At 45.4% G+C, this 22,498-nt stretch overlaps 1 protein-coding gene across 1 annotated transcript in view; it reads right to left on the bottom strand.

Annotated features, from left to right (window-relative positions):
* MCCC1 (methylcrotonyl-CoA carboxylase subunit 1) overlaps positions 1 to 20,220 on the bottom strand; it is a 34,882-nt gene extending 14,662 nt beyond the window's left edge. The window contains exons 1-11 of the mRNA XM_087725182.1: positions 20,077 to 20,220; positions 17,976 to 18,022; positions 17,623 to 17,762; positions 15,642 to 15,737; positions 14,146 to 14,267; positions 13,173 to 13,320; positions 10,342 to 10,463; positions 8,621 to 8,732; positions 6,085 to 6,166; positions 3,137 to 3,264; positions 1,312 to 1,495 (exon numbers count right to left, since the gene is read on the bottom strand). Of these exons, the coding sequence (XP_087581308.1) occupies positions 1,312 to 1,495; positions 3,137 to 3,264; positions 6,085 to 6,166; positions 8,621 to 8,732; positions 10,342 to 10,463; positions 13,173 to 13,320; positions 14,146 to 14,267; positions 15,642 to 15,737; positions 17,623 to 17,762; positions 17,976 to 18,022; positions 20,077 to 20,144 (1,249 nt within the window). The 5' untranslated portion in view covers positions 20,145 to 20,220. The remainder of the gene's footprint in view (positions 1 to 1,311; positions 1,496 to 3,136; positions 3,265 to 6,084; positions 6,167 to 8,620; positions 8,733 to 10,341; positions 10,464 to 13,172; positions 13,321 to 14,145; positions 14,268 to 15,641; positions 15,738 to 17,622; positions 17,763 to 17,975; positions 18,023 to 20,076) is intronic.
* Between the last annotated feature and the right edge of the window lie 2,278 nt (positions 20,221 to 22,498).

Below are 22,498 nucleotides of genomic sequence, written 5' to 3'. Positions count from 1 at the left end.
CGAGATGCAGGCGTGCCACACGAGGACCCAAAATGCAATAGTATAGTATAGTATAAGTTTATTTATAGGCCGCCCTTTTTCCTGAGGGGACTCAGGGCGGCTTACAGCTTATGTGGGAGGGGATACATACAATGACCTATAGAACATACATAATTAAAAAATAGAGCAACATTCATCATTCGAGTGGGGACGGATTATAATCTTTAACCCCAGGCCTGATGGGATAGCCAGATCTTGAGGGCTGTGCGGAAGGTCTGGATGGTGGTGAGGGTGCAAATCTCCACGGGGAGATCGTTCCAAAGGGTCAGAGCTACTACTGAAAAGGCTCTCCTCCGCGTAGTTGCCAGTCGACACTGACTGGCAGATGGAACTCGGAGGAGGCCTAATCTGTGAGATCTTATAGGTCAATGCCAACTTACTGCGGGAAAATTCAACGATTTAATTATTTAAAATAATTTTAAAAACAATTTTAATTGTTGTCATTCGCATTCCGTTTTGGCCCTCCTTTGGCATCCTTTCTTTAATGATTCTGTCCCACTATTTCTTGATATTGCTGTAATTCTTGTCCCGTGGCCAGCTGACTGTAGCGAATTGTCCCGTAACATGTTCACTGCGCCGACTTAGCTGCAGAAAGTTTGCCGTGGCAAGTTGTCATAGACCAGGGTGTCAAACTCAATTTATTTTGAGGGCCGCATCAGGGTTTGTGTTTGACCAAGGGGGTGCGGGACGGGAGTGCATGGCCAAGGTGGGGGTGGCCAGCTTGACATAACAGGTGACGGCCCGAATCTCTGCCATTGAAAACAGGCTCCCAGGCCCATTTGCGGCTGTGACGGCCTCCTGCAGCCCTCTGCCAGCAAAAACGAAGCTCAAGAGGGCCATGTGTGGCACCCCTGGGCCCCATTTTCGGCCATGTTGACCTCCTGCAGCTCTCTGCCAGCAAAAAGGGATCTCGGGGTGGGGTGGGGGAGATCTCGAGGTGGGGCTCCTTTTTCTCTTGCAGAGGGCTGCAAGCCAGAAATGGGGCCTAGGAGGGCCACGTGCGGCCTTCACAAGTTCCATTTCCACTGGCTGAGGCACCACAGGCCAGTGCTTTGTTGTTTCTAGATCTGTGGGCCAGATCCAAGCCCCTCGCAGGCCAGATCCGGCCCATGGGCCTTGGGTTTGACATCCTATTGTAGACTCTTGATTTAGTAGCAGGAAACCAACAACATTGGTCACACATCACATGTTCCAAAAAGAAGGCAACTATCAGCAGGACTTTCAAAACCAGAAGACAATTCTGCCCATCCTAGTGAGAGGGTTTCATTTTACCTTGTCTTACCCCGGTTTCTATCCTGGTGCAGCTGTCAGCAGGAGGCGTGGACAGATGCAATAAAGGTCCAGCTCCTGGCATGAAGTTATTGTTGGGATCTTCGGCGTAGATCCTAGCTTCAAATGCGTGTCCCTTGAGGACAATTTCTTCCTGAGTCAGAGGAATCTTCTCTCCTGCAGCCACCTGCAAAGAACAGCCCTCTTTGAAAAAAAAGGTGCTTTTTTTTCAAGAAGAAACTGGACTTTCTTGTTTTTTCTGTTGAAGATGTTTTGCTTCTCATGCAAGAAGCTATAGAGCTGAAGAAACTTCTTGGATGAGAACACAATTAAAGAAAAACCAGAAAGTCCAGTTGCGTCTTGGGGGGAAAAAGTACCTTTAAGATAAAATTTAGAGTAAACTATTAGTGAATCTGAATGTAAAATAACTTCAAGAAAATGTATTTGTTCACAGGCCAAGGAAATGAAAAAAAAGCTAATTGATACTAGCAACCTGCACTAAATTGCTTCCTCTAACTCTGCCCATTGTTTAAAGACAGCATTTCTAATAGAACTCAGAATTGAAGGGATCATATAATGAAAGACAGTCAAGCCACAAATGTCTTGCTTGATGCTTAGAGTGTTAAAATATTCATGACTGGGAGAGACGTGGGGACAAGGTCAGCCAATGAATAGGCATAGCAAATAAGTCAGCCAATGGGAGCTTAAACAGATCAGAGTCTGTGCAGAGAACTGAAACAGAGACTTAAGAAGAAAGCAGTCTGCTGCTCTGAGAAGTAAACAAGCAGTCTGTCTGGGCTTGTCTGCTGAAATGAAGCTAACTGCTTGTGTTTGCCTGTAACTCTCTTGCCTTGTGTTTACTTGGGAGAACCACCTGTTGGTATTGTACATTTATTCATCTATTCTTACGCATATAAAAAAGTTAATGAATCCTGCTGCATCAGTTTTCTCTGTGTGCTTTCTCTATTTGAACTTATGCAACAAACTCTGACATAGAGTTCCAAAAAGTCAAAGACAACTCTGTATATAGAGCCGAGGTGGTGCAGTGGGTAGAGTGCAGTACTGCAGGCCACTTCAGCTGACTGCTATCTGCAGTTCAAATCTCACCGGCTCAGGGTTGACTCAGCCTTCCATCCTTCCAAGGTGGGTAAAATGAGGACCCGGATTGTGGGGGCGATATGCTGACTCTGTAAACCGCTTAGAGAGGGCTGAAAGCCCTATGAAGCGGTATATAAGTCTAACTGCTATTGCTATTGCGATAAATACCCCACAGCTAAACAGCAATAGCACTTAAGAGTTATATACTGCTTCACAGTGCTTTACAGCCCTCTCTAAGCAGTTTACAGAGTCAGCATATTTGCCCCCAACAATCTCACTTTACCAACCTCAGAAGGATGGAAGGCTGAATCAACCTTGAACCAGTGAGAATCGAACTCCAGACTGCGGGCAGAGTTAGCCTGCAATACAGCATTTTAACCACTGTGCCAACAGGGCAGTAAGAACTGCTTTGTCTAGGGCAGGGGTGTCAAACTGGGGGCCCGTGGGCTGGATACGTCATGATATTGCAGACCAGCTAATCTTTCCATCCTTGATCTTCACCTCACCCACCCCAGGCCTCCCCCAAAGGGTGCTTGTGTGTAAATAAATGGGGGAGGATGGATATGCAGGGTTCCCTCTTTCTGTCCAAGCCAAAAAGAAAAACAATGCCCTTCCTATCTCCTTCTCGGAACATGTTGGGACAGAAAGAATATAATGAATGGCAGCAAGTGAAAGAACAATCTTACTTCTTGAAAATCCAGCAGAATTCCTATTCTTTGTTACTTCTTACCTTCAGTTGCCATTCCACCAAGTCAGTCCCCGTGATCATCTCAGTAACCGGATGCTCCACCTGCAGCCTAGTATTCATTTCCATGAAATAGAAATTATGTGCGCTGTCCATGATAAACTCCACAGTTCCTAAAATATTTAACAAAGGCATAGTATACGAAGACTATATTAAAACTGCAAATGAATACAATCCCAATATAGCTTCATGGTCCCTGAGATTCACTGACTAAAGTAAGCATCATCTATGGGGATTCTCAGTCATCCAGGCCATGATTGTCCCAAAGGCTTTCCCAAAAGGCAACTGAACTTTCTGGTTTTTCCTTGAAGATGTTTCACTTCTCATCCAAGAAGCTTCTTCGGTTCTGATTGAATGGTAGAGCAGTCATCTGGTCATTACCACTTCCTCTGAGATAAACTCCCGGAGTGGCCTCAACAATTCTCCAAAAAGAGGGCTAAGGACCAGATGACTGCAAGGAATATAAATCCTTCCACCCTCCACCATTCAGTCAGAACCGAAGAAGCTTCTTGGATGAGAAGCGAAACTTCCTCAAGACTTGAAAAAGCGCCTTTGGGATAAAGCAGGCATTGTATATCAAACTAATAGTTGAAAATTATTTATATACGTATGTGTAACTGAGAAATAAAATTGCTCGGGCATTTAACATGCAGCTCCTTCAAAAGCAGCTGTAAAAGCCATTAGGTTCCATTGTTTGTGGTGTATTGCAACAGATTTTGATCTGAATTCTCCAAAATGCAAATGAGGTAGGAAATACCTATTGCACTGTTTCTCAACCTTGGTAGCTTTAGGGATGTGTGGACTTCAACTCCCAGAATTCCCCAGACAACATGGGGTATCCTCTAAGCCAGTGTTTCTCAACCTTGGCCACTTGAAGATGTCCGGACTTCAACTCCCAGAATTCCCCAGCCAGCGAATGCTGGCTGGGGAATTCTGGGAGTTGAAGTCCAGACATCTTCAAGTGGCCAAGGTTGAGAAACACTGCTCTAAGCTGAGTTAAACTGCAGTTACAACAGCCAAGTATCTTATCTTATAAGCAGACCACTGATTTCGATGACTGGTGTTTTAAAAAATCAAGATGGCAGCCATGACAGTGGAGTTGATACGCTGCCTGGTTTTATGTGCATTTATTTACATGCTTTGATTAGTCTGTTGTGGCTGCCATTTTGATTTTTTTTCTTATTATACCTGGCAGATACCTTTAATTCTTTTCGGGGAAGCTGCTCTATGTGTGAGAGGCTAATTTTTTTTCACAATCGTGGCAACTTTTAAGACATGTGGACTTCCATTCCCAGAATTCCCCAGCTAGCACGGTTGGCTGGGGAATTCAGGGAGTTGAAGTCCACATGTCTTAAAACCACCAAGCTTTTAGATTTCTTTCCAACTCCTATCCACTCAGAGCAGTGGTGGGATTCAGCCGGTTCACACCTATTCGAGAGAACCGATTGTTAACTTTCCGAGCAGTTCGGAGAATTGGTTGTTGGAAGAAATCTCCTTTTCTTTTTTTCTCACTTTACAGGGCTAATCCTGTAAGGAAGGCAGGAAGGAAACATTCTGGTGTTGTTTCTAGCCTCATCTTGATTGCCCTGTTTGCAGAAATTGCCTCTCCGGTAACCCTTATTACATTGTCACAGCTAAGGCGAAGCACCCATTGATGTGAGTGACATTGAGTTGGCCACACCCACACGGTCACATTACCACCGAGCCATGCCTACCCAGCTGTTCAATATGGCAGAGAACTGGTTGTTAAATTATTTGTATCCCACCACTGACTCAGTCACATGACCAGGGAGTGGGGGGTGGAGTAAGTGGGAGACTTAGAATACCTCCACCTTCTGAGCTGTCAATCACCTGCTTCTCCTGCTGGGAACACACTGGGAAATTTCTCCTAAAAAGTTTTTCTCTGCAGTCCCCAGCCAGAACTGGCTCACTTTTGAATTTGAGATTGCTCCCCACCCCCATATTCTAAATTTGATCCAATCCTGTTCAGTTGTCAGGGGAGTTAACCTGCGGATGGGCCAGAAAGAGTCCCAAGGTCTTTAACACAATTTCTTTCCAAGCATCAGTTGAGCTGGAGGGTTGACTCAGCCTTCCATCCTTCCGAGGTGGGTAAAATGAGGACCCAGATTGTTGGGGGTGATATGCTAACTCTGTAAACTGCTTAGAGAGGGCTGAAAGCCCTATGAAGTGGTATATAAGTCTAACTGCTATTGCTATTGCTATAAAAGCATAAATACTATTCCCTATGACCTAGGCTTCCTGAGAAAGCATAAATCACAATCTTAGTCCCCAAAACTCTCTTTTATTTAGACGGCTGTGAATTATGGTCATTCCCGGCCATAATGATTCAAAAACAGTATGTGAAGAGTCCGACAGATGTCTGCTTGAGTTGCCACAGTCTTTCAGGGAATGTTGATAAGCACCCACCTTTATCTCCGTTTATCTCCCTTGAAATGCTGCCAGAGACCTAATTGCCAATTAGTTTTGCAAGGCCAAACGTAGCACTGAGTCAAACAGGACTTCTCAGAGCTTGAACCGACTAGATGAGCCAATTGCTTCCTGCAAAGGCTCACCTCCATTTGCTCCTCTTTTATGTCTTATGGGAGGGGCCAATCATCTCCAAGCCTTACTCCCGAGTCCCCCTTTTTTTTCTTAATTGTTCTTGCTTTCTGGCAGCTCTGTGGAACAGGCTCACACTGTTCTTCTGCCTTGCTGATATCAGACTCCGGAAGCAGCACATAACTACCAGGTGGCCCTGGCCCCCTCTCTGCCTCCGATGCAGAGCCCTCATCCGAGCCTTCCCCAGACTCCAGGACTGGCCCATGTTCCTCCCCAACCTCCTCACTGTCCGACTCTGCTGCCAGTTCGCAGACCGCTGGCGAACCACAACAGAACCTGTCTTCAGCATTAAAAGGAAGTAGAGCTTGCAATACCTGCCCCAACGTAGTTCACGGCTTTTGCTGCCCTAACAGCGGCCTCTCCAAGCTTTCTTCTCACTTCGGGCTTAATTCCTGGCTAAGAAGGATAGTAATAATATTAGGTTAGGTTCACACCTGCATTTTTGCTGACTGCACATTCATATTTGGACAATTGGTGTCAAAGGTTTTTTTTCCTTACAGGTGGTCCTCAACTTATGACCATCGTGGAGCCCGCTGATCTGGGCCGTTAACTTGTGATGGTCGTAAAAGAAGTCAATTTTACCTCTTTTTTTTGCAGTGGTTGTTACGTGAATGCCACAGTCGTTAAGTGGCGCAATTTTGCCAAAAACTCTGGAACGAACTCCCTGTGGAGATTCGAACCCTCACCACCCTCCAGGCCTTCCGCAAAGCCCTCAAAACCTGGCTGTTACGACAGGCCTGGGGCTAAAGAGCTGTTGCCCCCGTCTCGAATGGTATGACTGTTGTGAGTTTTAAATTATATATTGTTATGCTTGTTTTTTAAATTTTTGTCTGTATCCCCCTTCCCCGGTTCGAGTTGTGAGCCGCCCTGAGTCCCCTTCAGGGGAAAAGGACGGCATATAAATACAATAAACTGAACTGAACTGAAAGCAAAAAAGGTAATACACTCCTGGGTTGTATAAACAGAGGCATAGAATCAAGATCACGTGAAGTATTAGTTCCACTTTATAGATCAGTGTTTCTCAACCTTGACAACTTTAAGTCCTGTGGACTTCAACTCCCAGAATCCCCCAGCCAGTTGGGAGTTGAAGTCCACAGGACTTAAAGTTGCCAAGGTTGAGAAACACTGTTATAGATCATACCTGGTACACTGCGACCAATTCTGGTCACCATACTACAACAAAGATTTTGAGACTTTGGAAAAAATTCAGAGAAGAGCAACTAAGACGATCAAAGGCCTGGGGACTAAAACACACGAAGAACAGTTGCTGGATTTGGGTCTGGCTAGTCTAAAGAAAAGAAGAATTAGGGGTGACCCGTTAGCAGTATTTCAGTATTTGAAGGGCAAAGAAGAGGAGCCTCAATTTTTTTTCCTTCTGTGAAGCGTTGGTTAAGTGAGTTTTGCCCCCATTTGCCACGACCTTTCTTGCCACAGCTGTTAAGTGAATCACTGCGGTTGCTAAGATAGGGACACGGTTGATAAGTGAATCTGGCTTCTCCGTTGATTTTGCTTGTCAGAAGGTCGCGCAAAGTCGATCCTATGACTCCAGGACACTGCAACCATCATAAATATCAGTCTGTTGCCAAGCATCTAAACTTTGATCATTGGGGATGCTGCAAAAGTTGTAACTGAAAAATGGCCATATGTCACACTGACCATCTTATTGGCAGAAAACCTATATCCAAAATACAAATGGGTTGAAAATAACGAGCATCACAGTCCTTACCCAAGCTGCTAAGACACCACAAGCATTTAAATGCATGTTAAGAACATGAGAAAGAATTCAGATTTTCAGATTAACAAGAGTTGGAAGGGACCTTGTTGGTCAAGTTGTTAATACCACTTTATAAGGCCTTGGTAAGGCCACACTTGGAATACTGCATTTGGTTTTGGTTACCACGATGTAAAAAGGATGTGGAGACTCTAGAAAGATTGCAGAGAAGAGCAACAAAGATGATTAGGGGACTGGAGGCTAAAGCATATGAAAATGTCTGCAGTAACTGAGTATGTCTAGTTTAATAGAAAGGAGGACTAGGGGAGACATGATAGCAGTGTTCCAATATCTCAGGGGCTGCCACAAAGAAGAGGGAGTCAAACTATTCTCCAAGGCACCTGAGGGTAGAACAAGAAGCAATGGGTGGAAACTAATCAAGGAGAGAAGCAATTTAGAACTGAGGAGAAATTTCCTGACAGTGAGAACAATTGATCAGTGGAACAGCTTCCCTCCAGAAGTTGTAAATGCTCCAACACTGGAAGTCTTTAAGAAGATGTTGGATAACCATTCACCTGAAACGGTAAAGGGTTTCCTGCCTAAGCAGGGGGTTGGACTAGAACAAGGTCCCTTCCAACTCTGCTATTATATTGTATTATTGTATTGTATTATATTGTATTGTATTATTGTATTGTATTGTATTGTATCTAGTCCAACACACACACACCACCAAGCAGAAGACCCTACATCATTTCTAACAGATGGACAATTGGACATCTCTTCTTGAAAGCTTCCAGTGATGAAGCTCCCATAACTTCTCAAGGCAAGCTGTTCCACTGGTTGAAAACAAAGCCACTAAAAACTTTCTAGAAAAAGTAAGTCCTTCCATGCTCAGAAGAAAGAAGGAATGGCTACATCACACATCTGTAAGGAAACTGCACTCTGTTCAATATGGTTCATAGAGAATTGCAGAGTAATATGCTTTGAGAATTTCAGGACCTTGAAAAAGATATTATTTTCTGCAGAAATAGTAGACTTGAGACTGCCTTAATAACAAGCATAAAAACAAAAATTATAACAACATAGCAAGCACAATAATCATAGTTATTTGAAGTATCTTTCAAAAGCTGCCTACTTACCCCTGGAGCTTCCTCGATAATTTTTTGATGTCTTCTCTGTACACTGCAATCTCTTTCAAACAGGTAGACTGCGTTGCCATGTTGGTCTCCAAATACTTGAACTTCTACGTGCCTGTTTCATATTTTAAAGTTTGTAAGTGGGGCCATAGTATTGTCCATCGATGCTTATTTTTAATCCCAAAATTTTTGAATTGACATATTAATAAAATCCATTAAGGTACTTTGGGGATACTTTACTTTTTTACATCTAGAAATAAGGCTTATTCGTTTCTCCTATCTGTATTTAATTAAGCATTAAACATATCATGGGAAGAGGGGAGGGGTCCATACCTCAAAGGTGGCAGGATTTTCCAGTTTGCTTTTTGGATGAAAGGATGTGGGACAACTTTCTCTTTTTTTCCCAACTGTTGTCACGAGTTTTATGGCTCACCTCAGAGATTTCTATGCCAGCCCTTCAAGGAAGGCCAGGTCAGAAAAAGGGCACAAGAAACTAGAATTCTACTTTATAAATATTGCTGTAAAAATTGGAATCCTGAAAGTCCAAAGACATTTCTTTTTTCTTCCCTTTTATATGAAAGAGAACCAAGGGAGAAATCCCATGTTTCCGTCTCATGCTTTCCTGTTTTCTTGGGGTAAGCTGCAATGCTTTGTGGGAATGACTTTTGCAGACAGGGCGATGAGATATCATCAAGAGGACAATGAGATAAAAGGCAGCTAAGCCCATAGCAAGAATGTAGGGAGGGCAAGATCTCAGAAGAAACCATTCTTAGTTTGCAAGTTGTAAATTGTTCCCAGAGAAAGAGATACTTTCAAACCTGCAAGATTCTATTAATGTAACCTTCAATGAAGTAGAATTGGCTCATCTAGTCATGCAGAGAAAAGCAACAAAGATGATTAGGGGACCAGAGGATAAAACATATGAAGAACGGTTGCAGGAACTGGGTATGTCTAGCGTAATGAAAAGAAGGACTAGGGGAGACATGATAGCAGTGTTCCAATATCTCAGGGGCTGCCACAAAGAAGAAGTCAAGCTATTCTCCAAAGCACCTGAGGGCAGAAAGAAGCAGCAATGGACGGAAACTCATCAAGGAGAGAACCAGATTAGAACTAAGGAGAAATTTCCTGACAGTTAGAACAATTAATCAGTGGAATGACTTGTCTCCAGAAGTTGTGGGTACTCCAACACTGGAGTTTTTAAAGAAACGATTGGACAGCTTTTTGTCTGAAATGTTATTGGGTTTCTTGCTTATAGCAATAGCAGTTAGACTTATATACCGCTTCATCGGGCTTTCAGCCCTCTCTAAGCGGTTTACAGAGTCAGCATATTGCCCCCAACAACAACCCGGGTCCTCATTTTACCCACCTCGGAAGGATGGAAGGCTGAGTCAACCCTGAGCTGGTGAGATTTGAACAGCCAAACTGCAGAACTGCAGTCAGCTGAAGTAGCCTGCAGTGCTGCATTTAACCACTGCGCCACCTCGGCTCGCTTGAGCAGGGGGTTGGACTAGAAGACCTCCAAAGTCCCTTCCAACGCCATTATTCTATTTTCCTGTTTCCTGCCTGGTCTTCTTTGTATGGCTGACATAGCTTATCTTCTATAAACAGTTGGTGCATATTTTCTTCAAGGTCATCTTGTGCTCCTCTACAATGTGCTTCCTGCCACCTAGTGGAGCTACTAAAAGGGAGTGATAAAGAGCTGCCAAACAGATTGTTGTGTTTACCTTGGATTGTCAACAAACTTCTCTATCAACATGGCATCGTCGTTAAAGGACTTCTTTGCCTCTCTTCGAGCTGATTCCAATTGTTCCTGAAATTCTTTTTCAGTGAGTGCTATTCTCATTCCCTAGGGCAAATAAGGGATGAAACTAACATTAGCAAAACAAGGAAATAAATTACTTTGAAAAAAACCAGCAAGAAATATTTTCTGCTATGTTAATGACAACAGAGGCACCTCTTTTGCACAATCACTAGCTTAAATTTCTGATTTCCATATATATCACAGAGAATACATGCATAGATTATATATATATATATTCCTGGTAGCCGTAAACAAGATTGATCTGATGCCTGCATTTTTAAAAAGATTCTTTTAAGGGTTATGTAGCATTTATCGGAGGGCACTTGAGAGGAGACTACAACATCAGTTCATCTTTGACTTTCTGAACTTATTAAAAATAGAAAGCAACATAAATAAAAGCAAAATCCAAGTGACACACTGCAATGCAACTTTGCAGTCTACAACTTCATTCCCCCAAGCTTACTGATACTCCATTGTTGCGCATGGGTGTGTTCCTTCACAATGGCCTACACTCAGTTCACAAATGCCAAGTGTTTTGGATTAGCATCACGTTAACCAAATAAGTTACCGTATTTTCACGACCAAAAGCCGCACCGGATTATAAGCCGCAGTATCAGTTAACGTTAATTTTTCAAACTTTTTCCATATATAAAGCGCACCGGGTTATAAGCCGCACGTTTCCCGACGCTTCTGGACATCTGTTGCAGTCGCGAGGAGCGGAGAAGAGCGCGAAGGTTCTTGGCGCTCCAGGAAGCCGCGAAAGCAGCTGCAGCCCCAAGCGCACCGATCTCTGTGTTTTTCGCATCGGGGCATGCTGCAAGAGAGAATGAGTGAAGACCTTTCCGGATTGCTGGTGGTGGAGGTGCGGGCCCGTCGCCCTGTGCTCAGCAAAAAAAGTCCGGGGGAGTCCTTTGCGCTGGCTGGAAAAGGTCTTCACTCTTCACTCATTCCCTCTTGCAGCACACCCCGATGCGAAAAACACTGAGATCGGTGAGTTTGGGGCTGCTACTGCGACATCCAGGGAGGATAAACCAAACCGCGCGCCTCTCCCGCTTCCCAGAGTGCCAAGAACCTTCGCGCTCTTCTCCACACTCTCCTCGGCTCCTCACAACTGCAATAGACGTCCAGAAGCGGCAGCGGCTATCGAGCTGGAAATCCAATCCCCATTAGCCCCAAAAGCCGCTTCTGGACATCTATTGCAATCCCGAGGAGAACGCGGAGAAGAGCGCGAAGGTTAGGGTTACTGGGCAACGTGGGGGTGGGGGAGGCTGGAGCAGTTTCGTTCTGAATGGAGGGAGAGGAAAAAAGTTGGGATTCTCCCTGCTGCAGCCTTTAAATGGCAGAGAGAAGCCGAACTCTTTCCCCTCCATTCACAGAGAAGCTGCGGCTCCCTTTATGCCCCTCTGGCTGGCCCCCTCCCTCCCGGGGGGGGGTCAAAGTACCTGAAAGGGGCATGCAGCTGCTATAGCTCCACTGAGAAGACATTTCTGAGAAGAGAAAGGGCTCCGGTCAGGCTGCACCCAAGCTGATGGAGTGCTTGCAACCGCCCGCCTATCGCCAGGGAGACAGCCAGTGCAGGTGAGCCACGCGATTGCTCCGATCGCAAGGGTGCTTCACCAGCTCGGGTGCAGCCAGACCAGAGAACTTTCGGTGGTGCACCGATTCCAGCAGCTGCGTTTTTCCTTGAAATTTGCTGTCCCGGCAACCCGAAGTGGACATTCTCCCAGCGGCGTCTCAGACACTCCCACCCTTAACCAGGACAAAGTGAGGATGGCTGGGCGCAGTTTGGTGCCTCCCGGCTAAGGAGGGAGGGAGAGACCCAAGGGACGTGTGCGTGCCTGCTCGCGGTCATTCGCTTGCAAGTTTCAAGTTTGAGCGTAAAATCGGGAGGGAGAGATTTTCGATCTTTTTCCATATATAAAGCGCACAGGGTTATAAGCCGCACTGCCGGTTTTTGATCAAATTTTAGGATTTTCAGTGCGGCTTATAGTCGTGAAAATACGGTATATGTTATGACTGCTTATTCAAGTCCTGCTTATTTAATAAATGTATTTAACTATGGTTTACTGCAGGGTTCTCCCAACTTGGCAACTTTAAGGCTTATGGACTACATGTCAGCTTCTGCTTTGCTGTCGCTTCAGCTGCCATGAAATGGGGAGGGAGGGCATGGTATTTGGGAGGGGTTACTCATTGTGCTGGAGGAAGGTTCTGGAGTTCACCAACTGATCGGACTACGCATGCGTGGGTGTTTCCCGCCAGGACTAACGGCACCGACATTCCATCTTCGTGATGCCTTTTGAAGTTATCTCACACCTGACACTTGAAAGAATTATGATTGGACTGGGACTATGATGCCAAGGGGTGGGGAATGGGCTATTCTATATATCAATCGCTTTCGCGCCTAAATAATCAGACTTCGCTACCCTTTGCCTTTAACCATTCTTAATTAGTAAAAGTACACTTGATTTCTACACATGGAGTCTCGTGGTCTTTCTTTCCTAATTAATTAATGGAGAGGAGCTGACACTACAACTCAAATACTGGCTGAGGAGTTCTGGGAGTTGGAAGTCCCACAAGTTGCCAAGTTGGGAGACTCCTGGTTTACCGCAAGGAGGGAATCTAGCTAAGATATGAATGCACTGTGAGCGCACAGTTCCTGCACCAACAGAGGTGAAAGGAATTATAGCTTAAGTAGAACTTTATGATGCAACCAATGGAAGACTGATAGATGAAATCTCATCGAACAGATGCTACCTTGCCTCCACCTCCACGGACAGCTTTGATCATAACTGGGTAGCCGATCCTTCTGGCTTGCTCTTCCAAAAAGCTGTCGGATTGCTCTTCCCCGTGGTAACCTTCCACCACGGGAACTCCCGCTGCAGACATGATGGCCTTAGAAGTACTTCAAGGGAACACAACTTCATGTTCAGTGTCAACAACGGACTCTGCAAAACAGCTTTTTTCCCCTCCCACAACCCATCTCTCTTTCAACTGATGCAACTTCCTTACAGTATTTGGAACATTCCATTTTGATCAAGGAGAAAATCTATGTCTCCACCAAGGGTCAACCCTGATTTGATGGCATGTAAATCAACCACTACTTCATCTAGATTCCTTCCCTTCCCTTCTATGATTCACATGTCTGGGCTCCTCCCACCTCGATTAAATGAGATATTAATTAATTAAGAGTCCCCTCCGGATTTTACTCCATTAGCCATTGCAGACTATAAGTGGTGGTGGTTAGTCTCCTTTTCAAGGCCACTGAGCCAATGCTGCCCAAAGACATTTCCACAGTCATGTGACAGTATATTACAAAGCGCTATTACATGAAGTGGTACCTATTCATCTACTTGCATTGGGATGCTTTCGAACTGCTAAGTTGGCAGGAGCTGGAGCGAGGATGGGAGTTCACCCCGTCGTGTGATGCTCGGGTCTCGGTTGCTGACTGGCTTTCTAGCCAACAAACCCAACCTCTTAACTGCTGAGCCACCACACCACCCATCAATTAAATAAAGGCCCACATGAAATTGACAAAAAGTTGTACTGCATTCGGGCACTCTACACTGAGACTTTTGAGACCGTAATTCTCAGAATATTAAAGGATCGCAGGGTTAATTCGCTGCGTATATCAAAGAGGGCGGCCCAACTTAGAAACAAGGAACAACCTCGTAGTTCTAACAAAATTCTCTTTCCATAATAAGCTTAGCCATGAAATAACACAGAATACCTCTTAATGCCCATATCTCTGATAGCAGACGAAGGAGGACCGATGAAAATGATCCCTTCTTGGTTACAGAGTTCAGCAAACTCTGTGTTTTCGGAGAGGAAACCGTAGCCTGGATGGATAGCCTAAAGTAGGAAATATCAAAGGCAGATTGGGAGAGGCTTTATGGCTTTGTGATGTTTCTGCTGAGCTGCCCTAGAAGCTGAATCTGACTTTCAAAATGCAGGAATGTCCACACGGCTCTTTTCTGCTCCCCAAACACTCTCAAAAGCAAATTGAAGCTGCCTACAATCTTTTCTTTTGCCACTGACCTCCGAAAACTACCGGCAATCGGTCATTTCTTCAGCTGACCAATAGGAGGATGCAACGGTTAGTGGGTGTCCACTTCACCTGCCTAACAATTACCACTGTATGTGACCAGCAAAAAAATCTGATTAATTGCTATGAGAGTGATCTGCAACGCCATCCAGACATCAGCCCTCTGTGCACTTAAAAGACCTATGAAACAGCAGCCTAGACATGTTGTTAGGATGGCTGAACCAGGGGTGGGTTCCTGCCAGTTCTAACCTCTTCTATAGAAGAGGTTCCACAAATCTATCATGCTGTTTAGAACCGGTTCCAACTCCCTCCCTCTGCCCGTTCCCACCACGCTTGCCCCACCCGCCGCTCACTGATTGGCTGGCTCACCAATCGCCCCACCCACCTCGAAGAGTCCTATCTAAACCTTAAAGTCTTAAAGCTGTCAAGTTTGAACACCCCTGGGGGTTTTTTTCTAAAGGGTTAGGGGTGCAAGGGTCTTGTAACTTCACTGTTTTAAGACTTGCACACCTCAATGCCAGAGTTCCTGAGCCAACATGACTGGAGGAGGAATTCTGGGAGTTGAAGTCCACAAGTCTTAAAGCTGTCAAGTTTGAACACCCCTGGGGTTTTTTTTTTCTAAAGGGTTAGGGGTGCAAGGGTCGTGTTAACTTGACAGCTTTAAGACTTGCACACTTCAATGCCAGAGTTCCTGAGCCAACATTTTGGTTGCTAAGCAAGAGCGTTGTTAAGTGAGTTTCACCACATTTTACAAGTTGGCCACGCCCACCCAGTCACATGACTGCCATGCCACTCCCACTCAGTCACATGGCCAGCAAGCCACTCCCACCTGGTCACATGGGCGGCAGGCCACTCCCACAAAGCAGGCCACACCTACAGAAGAGGTTCTAAAAAAATTTGAAACCCACCACTGGGCTGAACCTCTGCAGGTAGCAGGCACATAATCTAACCACAGAAAGAACTGGGATATTAGCAGAATATTTACACAACTTTATAGGAAATGAGACCATTTTTAAAAAGCAGAATTGCTGAATACATTTAAACTGCTCCAAGAAAGTCAGTCAGAATACCAATAGCCTGCAATGTGGGCGCTTAAGTCACTTACACACAGAATCCATGTTGTTATGTTTCACTAACCCAATTTTAAGTAAAACATAGCTGTTACAAAGCAGGATTCGTACCTGTGCTGCAGAGTTTCGGGCTACTTCCATTATTTTTTCCATGGAGAGATAGCTCTGCTGAGATGGTGCTGGGCCAATGCAATAGGCTTCATCAGCCTACAAGAAAACGCCATCATTTTATTACTATACTTTATTTATACTTCATTACATATTTTAACTTTTCTGCAAGACTTTGAAAAACATCTTGGAGGAACAAACTCAAGCAGCAGAGGGGTTGAGCTGGATCAGCCAGAAGATAGCTTAACGAAAAATCAAAATGGAAGCTGCAACCAGGCTACCAAAGCCCCGCCCCTTTATAATTTGTGAAGTAAAAAGGGAAAGCCTCCTTTCGCACATATATGCTAGTCGTTCCCGACTCTAGGGGGCGGTGCTCATCTCCGTTTCAAAGCCGAAGAGCCAGCGCTATCCAAAGACGTCTCCATGGTCATGTGGCTGGCATGACCCGGGACACTGCAAACTGTCATAAATATGAACCAGTTGAGAAATGTCCAAATTTTAACCACATGCTCATGGGGAATCCTGCAAAGAATGTTTGAAAAACAGTCATACGTCACTTTTTTCAGTGCTGCTGTAATTTTGAACAGTCACTAAATGCATGGTTGTAAATTGAGGATTACCTGCACTGTGATCAATCTAAACCAAGAGTGTCAAACTCAATTTCCTTAAGGGTTGTGTTTGACTGGGGGAGGGGGGGGAGAGGCGTAGCATGGCCAGGATGGGCCATTTTTGCTCCATTTTTTGCTGGCAGGACTGCAGGAGGCCGTCCCGGCTGAAAACGGGGGCACAGCCCTCCTGAGCTCCGTTTTCGCTGGCAGAGGCACCGCGGGCCGGTCCTTTGTTATTTCCAGGGCGGCGGCCCTGAAGTCCAGATCTAAGCAGCATCCTCACCCCACCCTTGAGTTTGACACCTCTGATCTAAAGCTAAAAAGGTAAAGGTTCCTCTCGGACATAAGTGCTAGTTGTTCCCAACTCTAGGGGGCAGTGCTCATCTCTGTTTCAAAGCCGAAGAGCCAGCACTGTCCAAAGATGTCTCCGTGGTCATGTGGCCAGCATGACTAAATGCCGAAGGTGCCCGGAGCGCTGTTACCTTCCCACCAAAGGTGGTTCCTATTTTTCTACTTGCACTTTTACATGCTTTAGAATTGCTAGGTTGGCAGAAGCTGGGACAAATAACGGGAGCTCACTCTGTTACGTGGCACAAGGGATTCGAACCACCAACCTTTCTGATCGACAAGCTCAGCATCTTAGCCACTGAGCCCTTATTGCCTAGTCAGCCTTAACGTCAGCAATTTTCAGATGTGTGGACTTCAACTCCCAGAATTCCCATAAGAGCCGAGGTGGCGCAGTGGTTAGAGTGCAGTACTGCAGGCCACTTCAGCTGACTGTTATCTGCAGTTCAGTGGTTCTAATCTCACCGGCTCAAGGTTGACTCAGCCTTCCATCCTTCCGAGGTGGGTGAAATGAGGACCCAGACTGTGGGGGCTGACTCTGTAAACCGCTTAGAGAGGGCTGAAAGCCCTATGAAGCGGTATATAAGTCTAACTGCTATTGCTATTGCTAATTCAGTCATTTAATCTGGAGCATCAGAACTGTCCAATTCCATAAATAAATACATCTGCTCAACACGTTTATTTTAAAGTTCTGAAGCAGAGGTTGTCCTAATCATGTTTGGGACTTGAGCCTTTGCAAAAGCAAAGAATCATGCGATAGATGAGAGGATAAATGCATGAACATTTGAGGTGCCACTTTTAAAAAGCAAGCATGTAGCTCACTCCGTTACGCGGCGCTAGGGATTCGAACTGTTGAACTGCCAACCTTTCTGATGGACAAGCTCAGCATCTTAGCCTCTGAGCTTAACTCTCTGATCCAAACCAAAAACCATATCACCAAGTATGATTAAGTGAATGTAATCACTTAAAATTATTTGGCTCCCTGATTGCCTTAAGAGCAGCCCTTAAGAGTGTCAGCCGATGAATTTTACCATGGCTACGTGCATTGAATTCCGGTCAGCCTCGCTGTAAACTGCCACTGACTTCACCCCCATCTTCCGGGCAGTCCGCATCACCCTGCAAGCAATCTCGCCTCTGTTTGCCACGAGAACTTTCTCGATGTTCCTTTGAGCTGTTTTTTCAAATTAAAAAGGACATCATGAGAAATTAGGTCTGCAATAATTATGGCCATATCCTATGACTACTAACTTGTCCACTTGTCAGAATGCCAGGAGAATGTTATTATTTTTTTTAATCTGACTTCAAAATTAGTTTCTAGTTATTGTATAAAATGTTAGAAACCTAGAAAAAAAAATCCATAAAGAAAATAAGCCAAATAATTTACCTGTTACAGAAGCATATTCTCTGGTACTCCAGGCCCAAAGCCATTTTCTGTGAAAGGAAAAGACCGTCAAAAATTTAGCATTCATTTAGTGACCATTCATAGTAACAACAGAACTGGAAAAAGTTCTGACTTACGACCAGTCTTACAACTGAAAAAAGTGCGCTTATGACCATGAGCCCCGGTGGCGCAGTGGTTAGAGTGAAGTACTGCAGGCTACTTCTGCTGCCTGTCGGCTGCTTGCAATTTGGCAGTTCGAATCTCACCAGGCTCAAGGTTGGTTCAGCCTTCCATCCTTCTGAGGTGGGTAAAATGAGGACCCAGATTCTTGGGGGCAATAGGCTGACTCTGTAAACCGCTTAGAGAGGGCTGTAAAGCACTGTAAAGCGATATATAAGTCTATTGCTCTCGTAGCATCCCCATGATCATGTGATCATAATCCACACTCTTGGCAACCAACATGTACAGTAGTGGCCAAAATTGTGGAAACCTTTTGGGAAAAGTGTATTTTCTAAAACTAGTTTGTAGTTTATTATGATTTATAGGCCGCCCTTTTCCCTGAGGGGACTCAGGGCGGCTTACAATACATGGGAAGGGGGGTGCAAACAAAAACACAAGACAGTGCATAAATAAAAATAAAACAATAAAAACACAACTTTCATTCAACATTCAGGTGGGGCAAATTAGAATCTTATCCCCAGGCCTGACGGGATAGCCAGATCCTAAGGGCTGTGCGGAAAGTCTGGATGGTGGTGAGGGTGCGAATCTCCACGGGGAGATCGTTCCAAAGGGTCAGAGCTGCTACTGAGAAGGCTCTCCTCCACGTAGTCGCCAGTCGGCACTGACTGGCGGATGGAACTCGGAGGAGGCCTAATCTGTGCGAACTAATCGGTCGAAGGGAGGTAATCGGCAGGAGGCGGTCTCTCAAGTACTCAGATCCACTACCATGGAGAGATTTATGGATGGTGAGTAGCACCTTGAAGCGCACCCGGAGATCAACAGGTAGCCAGCGCAGCTCGCGGAGGATAGGTGTTATGTGGGCGAACCGCGGTGCGCCCACAATCACTCGCGCGGCCGCATTCTGGACTAGCTGAAGTCGCCGGATGCTCTTCAAGGGCAACCCCATGTAGAGCCATGTAAAACTAGCTAACACCACCACTTTTTTTGGAGTTACCATAAAATTATATATCAATGGGAAGATGATTTAATCACGAATGTAATGCAATAACATTTATGAAGGATTTGCTATTAGGATAGCAGTTATAAAGAAGAAAAGTGAAACGAGATATAGAAAAATTATCACCATAGAAAAAACGAGATATACAAAAATGATCACCATGTTAGTTAATACTCAGTTGGGTAACCTTTAGCATGAATGACAGCCTTACAGCGTCTTCCCATGGAGTGAACCGAGTCTTTTAGTTCTGCAGCTATTGTAATGTGAAACCAAGATTGAATTATTGTTTTCTAGATTATCAATTGGGTTAAGGTCTGGGATGAGAAGCCCAGTCTTCAAAGAAAAAACAAGAAAATCCAGTTGCCTCCTGAAAAAGCACCTTTGGGACAACCAGGACCTGGATGACTGAGAATCTCCACAGACTCCCAAAGAACAAAGACACGTTTAAATAAGAGATTGGACAACCCTTTGTCTGAAACGACACGGGGTCACCTGCTTGAGCAGAGGGGGTGGACTAGAAGACCTCCAAGGTCCCTTCCAGCTCTTGTTCTTCTGCATTAGGTCGGAAGCCAACCTGTGCCAACAGAGCAGGGAGAGATGACTGACAAATCACTCATCACCACCACTAGCTCGCCAGTTGCTCCAGGTTGCCAGCGGGGGTTTTGTGAAAGCTTAGACACGCGTCGGGCCCAATCCACACGTGCAGCTTGATCTCTAAAGCCTCAAAAATATAGCTCCGACCCCAGGAAGGGGGGGGGGGACCGCGGAGGTCCCCTCCTTTCATTCGGGACCAGCAGCCAGATGGTGGGGGCTCTGCAAGGGACCGGCTCGGCACAGCCCAGGAGCTCCCTGCCCTGCGGGCAAAAGCGGGACTCTTCTCTCCCAGCTTCCCGCGGGGAGCCCCTCGCCCTCGCCCCGCGCCCTCACCTGCCCTGCAGCGCCCGCCGGAGCTGGCGTCGCCCCTCGCGGCCCAGCGCCAAAGCCGAGGCCGCCATCCCAGCGCCGGAGCTGCACAGAGGCGGGGGACTTGGGCCGGGCTAGCGGCGGCGTTTGGGCCTATCAGCGAGGCCGGAAAGGAGGCCGGGCTCGGTGGGGAGGAAGCGGCGGAGCTGCCCGGGCGGAGGGAAAATTCCCCAACCTTCGCCAAGGAGAAAGGCCGGGCGCGCTTCCGGGGCTTTTCCAGCTGCCTCTGCCGCCCAAGAGCCCTGCCCTGCCCGATGTGTTTTTTTACCCTCGTGGCTTCGTCCCCATTAAAACTTAGCCTCGTTAGCCAGGTTTCTTGGTTTGTGCGGGGCTTTAGCCAAGTCGGGGAAGGAGTTGGGGGGCGACTCTCCTTCGTGAGCAGGGGGTTGGGCTAGATGACCACCAAGCTCCCTCCCAACTCTGTTACTGTTTACATACACAAAGAAGAGGGAGTCAAGCACCTGAGGGTAGAACAAGAAGCAATGGGTGGAAACTAATCAAGGAGAGAAGCAACCTAGAACTAAGGAGAAATTTCCAGACAGTTGGAACAATTAATCAGTGGAACAACTTGCCTCCAAAAGTTGTGAATGCTCCAACACTGGAAGTTTTGAAGAAGAGGTTTTCATAACCATTTGTCTGAAATGGTACTATAGGGTTTCCTTCCTAACCAAGGGGTTGGACTAGAAGACCTCCAAGGTCCCTTCCAACTCTGTTCTTTTCTGTTCTATTCTAGTCCAGGGGTCACCAAACCTTTGGACCTCAGGGACCACTAAATTCATCATTTTAAACCCTGTGGACCACTAATATGCTTAAAAAAAAGATAAATAGTATTTAGTGCAATATAAAAATGCAAATAATTTTTCTGCAGATCACCAAAAGTTTCTCAGGGACCACCAGAGGTCCACCTATTCTGTTCTGTTTTGTCCTGTCCTGTCCTATCCTATCCTTATATCCTTATATTCCTATATCCCTATTCACACACCCTCCCTGAATGGGGTGGGGGGTAGCAATGCTACTCCCAAGGACAGACACCCCCCAATTTCAGGGTCTGGATGGAATTTTTATTATTATTAATGGGTCTCAGAGCACAGATATGTCTCTAATGTGAGGATTGTGAATTCTTATTTTTGGCCTTGTGGAGAAATACAAGTTTTTTTTTTCTTCAGAGAAAAGCATTGGGAATGAAAACTCATAATTATTCGGAGCCAGAAAGTTGGGCTGTGAATTTAAAACTTATTTTATAAAAAAAAAATTCTCTCTCTATCTTTTGAGAAGTTTGAGATTTATTATTAACTAAGCAGATTTATAGGATTTATGGGCCATTGCCTACTCTTAGGAAGGTATCTGATCTACCATCTTCACCAAGCCTCAGTAGGTGGCAATAGTTATCTGACTTTGAAAACTAACCATGACTGGATCTGGCTGGTGGTGGATGAAAAACTTGGACCACAAATTAGTCTTCCAGAAAGTTTTGAAAAATAATTTTTTCCTTTGCAAATACATATATTTGCAAAGCACTAGCACTTTTATCTCAGTATCCACATTTTGTGTGAGTATTTGGGCTATGTTATTTTATGGGAAGAAAATTCAATTCAGCCTTTTTTTTGTGGTTTATATAAGATCAGTAAAGGAACAAAGCTTTGGTGTGTGTAGGAAAAATATGTTGGAAACAGTCTAGGATTGTACACAGTAAAACAAATTAATTAAATTTCCATACCAACCATCCAGTGGTGGGTTTCAAAATTTTTAAAAACCTTCTGTAGGTGTGGCCTGCTTTGTGGGAGTGGCTTGCCAGCCATGTGACTGAGTGGGAGTGGCTTGGCAGTCATGTGACTGGGTGGGCATGGCCAACTTGTAAAACGTGAAACTCACTTAACAACGCTCTTGCTTAGCAACCAAAATACTGGCTCAGGAACTCTGGCATTTGAAGCACGCAAGTCTTAAAGCTGTCAAGTTACAAGACCGTTGCACCCCTAACCCTTTAGAAAAGAAAATCTCCAGGCGTGTTCAAACTTGACAGCTTTAAGACTTGTGGACTTCAACTCCCAGAATTCCTCCTCCAGTCATGTTGGCTCAGAAACTCTGGCATTGAAGCGTGCAAGCCTTAAAGCTGTCAAGTCACAAGACCCTCGCACCCCTAACCCTTTAGAAAAAGTACCCCAGGGATGTTCAAATTTGACAGCTTTAAGAATTTAAGGTTTAGATGGGACTCTTAGAGGTGGGTAGGGCAATTGGTGAGCCAACCAATAAGTGAGCGGTGGGCGGGGCAAGTGTGGTGTGGATGGGCGGGGGGGAGGGAACTGGGACCGGTTCTAAACAGCATGATAGATTTGTGGAACCTCTTCTATAGAAGAGGTTAGAACTGGCAGGAACCCACCCCTGCAAC

The sequence above is a fragment of the Thamnophis sirtalis genome, unplaced genomic scaffold (genome assembly GCF_051295495.1).
Source record: "Thamnophis sirtalis isolate CommonGarterSnake01/CBP01778 unplaced genomic scaffold, rThaSir2_p1.2 scaffold_11, whole genome shotgun sequence".
NCBI lineage: Eukaryota > Metazoa > Chordata > Lepidosauria > Squamata > Natricidae > Thamnophis > Thamnophis sirtalis.
This window is presented reverse-complemented; position numbering and strand designations above follow the sequence as displayed.